Raw genomic sequence first — 6,539 nt, 5'->3', positions numbered from 1 at the left:
GAAATGCTGGGAGCCAAGGGTGACAGAGAGCTGACCAGTTCAGGCAGGAGCCGACTATTCAGGTCACGAGAAAGGCTTGTCTTTTTCTAAGGACCAAGGGACGCCAACAAAGGATTTTACCAGGAGGGGGATTTACTCGTGAAAGATCATCCTGGCAGAGTAGTTGTGGGCAGAAAACCAGGCAAGGTACAGTGAGCTTCTTTCCACACAGTGGTAGAGATAAGGGTGCTAGGGTAGGGGCTTTGATGGATCATATTACTACGATCTTGAGAGTGTCAGACGGATTATTTTCATTTTTGTTAGTGTTAATTGTTTTTGTCTCTGGAGCAAATAGCAAAAGACATGAACAAACCCCAAGAGTCTGTCATGTGTGCCAATCCTATAAGACAGGTAAAGGGATTTTGGCATAACTAAATCACAGCCTCACAGATACACCGCTCATCTACAGTAGGATCTGGGAGCTGCTGGAGCGACATCAACGTGGTCTTGGTTTTTGTCTTCTAAGTCTGTTATGATTTTATGGCACACTAAAGTGTTAACATTTTTAGATGAAACCTATCATTCTTTTACAGTTTGCTACTCACTTCATGATTATAAAAATTCTATCCTCATTTTCTTACCTTTTAATATTTTTAATCGTTTTCATTTGGGGGACTTCCCTGGTGGTTCAGTGATTTAAGAATCTGCCTTCTAATGCACGGGATGTGAGTCTGACCCCTGGTCTGGGAACTAAGATCCCACATGCTGCAAGGCAACTAAGCCCGAGGGCCACAACTACTGGGCCTGCACAGTGCAACAGAAGATCCTGCACGGCACAGTGAGGGTCTCACGTGCCGCGACCAAGACACGACGCAGGCATGAGTAAATTGTTTTTTAAAGTTTTCATTTTTGACATTAAATCTAATATATTTAGAGTTAAATTTTGATGTAAGAAGTGAGATAGGAATTCAATTAAAAAAATAAATATCCAGCTTATTGGCTAGGTGAGGCTTTAAAGGGTATAATAATTGAAATATGACCGAAAGCATTAATAGGAATTCAATTAAAAAAATAAATATCCAGCTTATTGGCTAGGCGAGGCTTTAAAGGATATAATAATTGAAATATGACCGAAAGCATTAATAGTGAAATATGACCGAAAGCTTAATCTTAAAGCAAAAAAAAGATATTTTTGTCAAGAAGACAGAACTTCTTTCTACATATGTGTAGGAACACATGATATTCCCAAAGAATTCCCTAAATAGTAGACAAAGAACCCGAATGTACTATGTAAATATAATTTATTTTGCCCTAATTTACCCATCTGTAGAGTATTACCCAGTACAATAAAGTGGACCAGTAATATTAAAATGAAGCATATTTTTGTTTAAACGTGATAAATTTAAATATTAAGTATGAGACATTTTAAGCTTTAAATTTTAATGAACTAATAGAACCATGTTCTTTCTAAATAAATAATATCATTAAAAGTAACCTATAGACACTAAAAGAATACTTTATATCAACAGTAAGAAAATTTCCTTAAAATCAACTTAGTTGAAACTGCATTTTAAAAAATCATTCATTTAAAACATAAAATATTGCTTGAAAAAATGTGGAGAATACAGAACATTCCAAAGAAAAATACTGTCACATTAGAATGCATTCCAATCAAACTCTAATGGAGAACTGATGGCAGCACAAGATAATATTCTACATTAAAAAAAATTATCTTCCATAATTTTGCTAAAGATGATAACAGTAAATATGACCAGGGTATGTATTTACTTTTTAAATGGGCATTAGAATCATTTATTTCAATGCTGTGTTTATATAATCTTGAAATACAACTGAATATGAGAATATTAACTCTTTATGATTTAAAATAAAACACATAAAAATGTCTTAGAAAGAATGCCACAGAGAAAGAGCAAATCTATTCAATGCATGCAATAATAACTAGGTCAAATCACATATGGCCAAAATGCAGCTTAATATTTGTTTTTCAAAGAAACTCTACTCACATTAATCATTTTAGGGTAAAACAGAGACACATAATTTAGAGCTATAAAATATACTTGGAAATTTTGAAAGCATCATTGTTAAATATAATAAAGAAAAATGACATAGCAGTTTAGTACTGAATTCTTCTGGAGATATCCATTTAGGACTAAGGAAACAGATAAGATTTACAGATTGTTGTGAGAATCATCTCACTCAGTATTTCTTTTTAAATATTTAAATAGTTAACTAGAAAAAAAACTAATAAAATAATTTATTTACCTGACCGCTACCCGAGGTTGCCATGTTGATTTCTGCCACTCCTTGACCTTCATTCTGCCGTTCAGCTTCATGTGAGCCCGCTTCATGCTTGCTCTGAGATGACCTCTGTTAATATGGAGTTAACATCAGTACATACAAAAATGGTGCATGCTTTCTCAGCCCACAGCTTTCCTTCTTTCTTGCTTTAAAGCTCTGAATGCATATATAAACACAGGTTTACAAAAGCCTGGAACTGCACTTCATACTTCAGCACCTCCAGCAGGGCTGTCAGTTGACTATTTCGGTAAAAGGAAAGTGAAGTGTGTCCCTCGAGCACTAGAGCCGCACAAGACAAAGGATTTCCTGAGGCTCACAGAAACACCATCCTCCACCAGCTGTGCTCACATCTCCATCAGGGACATAACCCAACTAGAACAAACAGCTGTCTTCTCCGCAAGGTCACATGGTGCGGGTATTTCAGAGAGCTGCAAATATAACAGTTACTACCTAAGCTTATAAATACCTTCTATGTAAGTGTATTTATACACACATATATATTTTTATATACATCTGCTAATAAAAGTCACATGAAACCAACAGATAGGCTCTTAGATTCTAATACGAATAAAACCAAAACCTTTTCTAATGTAACCACCATCTGTTATGTAAAGTGAAAGGGCAAGATTATATCCAGTAAAAGCAGTCATTTCAAGACAAATTGTATCTAATACAAAGCAGTCACTTTGAAAAATATCACCACAGAATCAAAGAAATAAAATAATCTATCAATCATCTTTTATAGAAACAATTACCAGTGTGCCTCCTCTAGGAAAATTATAGGCAAAATTAAAAATCACACATTAAAAAGTGTAACATAATAATGGAAAACTATATTACAAAGTGGCTTCCACTGGAATTTCTTTAAACATAAAGCACTCCTAGACCATTTAAAATGTGACTTAAAAATAATTTACATATACTATTTCCATCAATAAACAAGTATAAGTTATACATAGGCAAAAGAGAGGTAGTCCCAATAATTCAGAAACAAGAAAACACAGTACCATGGGAAAGTGACACTATAAAATTCAACAAAATCATCTCAAGTCGAGAATACAATGTCACTGAAGAGAAAAAAATGAATCAACGAGCATTAAATCCACAAAGATTTGACACTAACATCACTGAAGATGTCAATATAAAAGCAATTACTGAATATGTGCCACGTTAGTTACTTGCAATCGGGCTGGAGAATACAGCAGACGAAACCAGACATTGTTCAATGCACTCTTCAAGATTTAGTCTAGTCAGGGATACTATCAAATATTGAAAGAAACAACAAAGTTAAAAACTTTGACAAGTACTCTGAGAAAAGGGTACAGGGTGCTTATAAAGATATATAACAGAGGGACATCAGACATTGTGGGAGTCCGGGGAAGCGCTCTCTTAGGAAGCGTTGTTTGGACTGAGGTCTAAAATATAAACAGGAGATCTAGGAAATGGGATATGGCAGAGGATGAAGGAAACAGAGACCATATGCAAAGATTTAGGGAAATAGAGACCATATGCCAAGGAGCTGGGATGGGAGGAACATGGTTTGCTCTAGGATATCAAAGAATTACAGTGTGAAGAGGAGAACAGAGAGATGGTTAAAAAAAGGAACTTACTGATTTTGTTGAATTTCAGTGTGATTATCAGATGGCACTCATGCCCCTACATAACCAACACTAGTGATACTACAGGAAAGAGGTGCATGTATTCTGATTGTTTAAACTCAAATTTTAAATGGTCCAAGTAGGCGGGAAACAGAAGAGGTCAACTTGCAGACTCTGTATTAACGTAAGTGGGAGAAGACGGTCCTTTATACCCAGGGAAGCACTGATGGAGATAAAAGCCGTGGAGACAGAGGGCATCTGAAGGACTGCATGACAGACTGGATACAGTGAGTGGAAGAAGAGGTCTGGCGTCACAGACTACTTTTCTCTTTCCTAGCTCACACAGCTGAACAATGCTGGTGCCACTCACAGAGACAGATAATACTAAAGGAGAATGAGGACTGGGAGGATGTGGGGGTCCCAAGGAGGACTTAGGAGGAGACCATCGTTAATTATGCTCTGGGTATGTTGGATTTAAAATGCCTTTAAGACAATTCACTTTAAGTGTACAACTCAATGACTCTGAATAAACTTGCCAAGCATCACCACACTTCAGTTTTAGACCATTTCATCATTCTAAGAAGACCCTTCGTGCTCATTTACAGGTAATCCCCATCCCCACTCACAGCTCCAAGTCACTATGACTCTACTTTGTAAACGTGTCTTTTCTGTGTATTTATTGTAGATGGAATACATGGACTTGCCAGTCTAGCTACTTTTACTCCGTGATGTTTTTGTGGCTCACCCCTATTATAGTGTGTGTCAACAATTTGCTCCTTTTAATTGCCAAATAGTATTACATTGTAATGGTATACATTTATTTATTGATTCATCAGTTGATACACTTTTGCATTTTTCTACTTTTGGGCTATGTGAGTAATACTGCCATGAATATTCAAATTAAAGTCTCTGCGTGGACAAATGTGCTCATTTCTCTTAAGACAGCTAGAAGTGGAACTGCTGGGTTATATGGTAACTGTACGTTTAATACTTCAGGTAACTGCCAGACTTCCCAGTGGCTGACCGTTCTACATTCCCATCAGCAACATATGACAGCTTCTATTGATCCACATCCTTGCCAATGCTGATTGTTTTCGTCATGACTACAGCCATCCTAGTGAGCATAGAGTGACAGAGCACTGTGGTTTTAACTTGACTTCCTTAATGACCAATGACGTTGGGCCTATTTTTCATGTGCTTATTAGCCATTCCTATGTGTTTTTCTGGTGAAATGTGTATTCAAATCTTTAGCCCATCTGTAAGTTGGGTTGTCTCTTTATTAATGAGTTATAAGAGTACTCTGCATGGGATTTTAAAAACTATTTCTCACTGGCTATTTTCTAGAGATTATTAAACCATGCCACAGTTTTCCTTATAGCTCCCATCTTTTGGGGCCCCTCTCCCCCAAATGTATACACTTGTCAGTAAATAACCTATTGGAAAGAATACAAAAGAAAGTGGTAGCACTGGTTGCCTCATGTACCCTCTTGGAACTTCTGAGATTTGAATCAAGTGCAATAGTTGTATCATCTGAGTTATATCCTGCATCTAGACCCTAAAGTAGAGTTATTAGCAGGTAGGGCAAAGATAGTGTTATAAGATGCTTCATGGTGGATAAATTATTTGGCAGACATCTTTTCTTCTCTATACTGATGGGAACTAATTTATGAGTATTTGATCCCCAGTTTTCTCCATTTTCTAGCTTCTCTTTCTGATAGTAATAGAGAAACATCAAAAAGAAAAATTAAAAAGTTTTCTTTCTTAAATAAGACATGACACCTTCTTTTAGTTTATATTCACTGAATAAATGTAACCACTTAAGGCTATGAAAAATATGGCCATTTTTATAACAAAAAGAAACAAGAACAGACTGTTACAGTGATAGACAGTTGGTCCCAAATCCAATGATATAAATGAAATCTTGAACAGATAAAAAACACAAACAAGCCCTCGACCTGCAATAAAACTATAATTGTGCTGACAACGAGGACTGTTATTAACAAACGACAACTTTTCTTAGGAATTTCTAGAGGCCAGAATGTTGGTAAAGTTTGGAAATGTACTGACAGGGGGTATATTATACCAGGCAAGTGATGACCAAAAGAAGCCCCGTGCAACAATACTAATAGCAAAGAAGGCCATTTCACACATAGAAAGGAGTCAGTCAAGCAGAAAAATAAATGTAAATACTGACTTAGAAATTAAAAAAAAAAAAAAAAAGCCCTGCTGATGCAGCCAGACAGTAAAAATCGTAATATAAGAAAGATGGTGAATGAAAACTAACTATAACTAAAGAAGCTAGAAAAACAAGAGCAAAAACTCAAAGCAGAAAAAATATATATAAAAAGAAAATATAAATGCAGTGCTGCTCAATAAAAAACAAAACTTGCCTCTCTAAAAACAGTTTTAAAAATAGAGTATAGTATTTTTGATCTAGAAACACACACACACACACACACACACACACACACACACAGGTATACTACCCTGGAAACCCAACGGGGCCATAATAACCAGAATGCCACATACAGCAATGCCAATGACGTTCAAAAAGGAGTAAAGAGATAGTTTTGTTTTATTTTGGAAGGACAGAAACAGTCCTGAAGGGTTAACACTGCAAAAAGGACACATTCTGTATATTAC

The 6,539-nt window shown here is 36.0% G+C and overlaps 1 protein-coding gene across 4 annotated transcripts in view; it reads right to left on the bottom strand.

Annotated features, from left to right (window-relative positions):
* The window catches only part of LOC120852624 (adenomatous polyposis coli protein), a 133,026-nt gene that overhangs the window by 35,969 nt on the left and 90,518 nt on the right, over positions 1–6,539 (bottom strand). For all 4 annotated transcript variants that reach the window (XM_040225956.1, XM_040225958.1, XM_040225957.1 and 1 more), the window contains one exon: positions 2,263–2,367. In XM_040225956.1, the coding sequence (XP_040081890.1) occupies positions 2,263–2,367 (105 nt within the window). The remainder of the gene's footprint in view (positions 1–2,262; positions 2,368–6,539) is intronic.

This window comes from Oryx dammah, unplaced genomic scaffold (genome assembly GCF_014754425.2).
Source record: "Oryx dammah isolate SB20612 unplaced genomic scaffold, SCBI_Odam_1.1 HiC_scaffold_26, whole genome shotgun sequence".
NCBI lineage: Eukaryota > Metazoa > Chordata > Mammalia > Artiodactyla > Bovidae > Oryx > Oryx dammah.
This window is presented reverse-complemented; position numbering and strand designations above follow the sequence as displayed.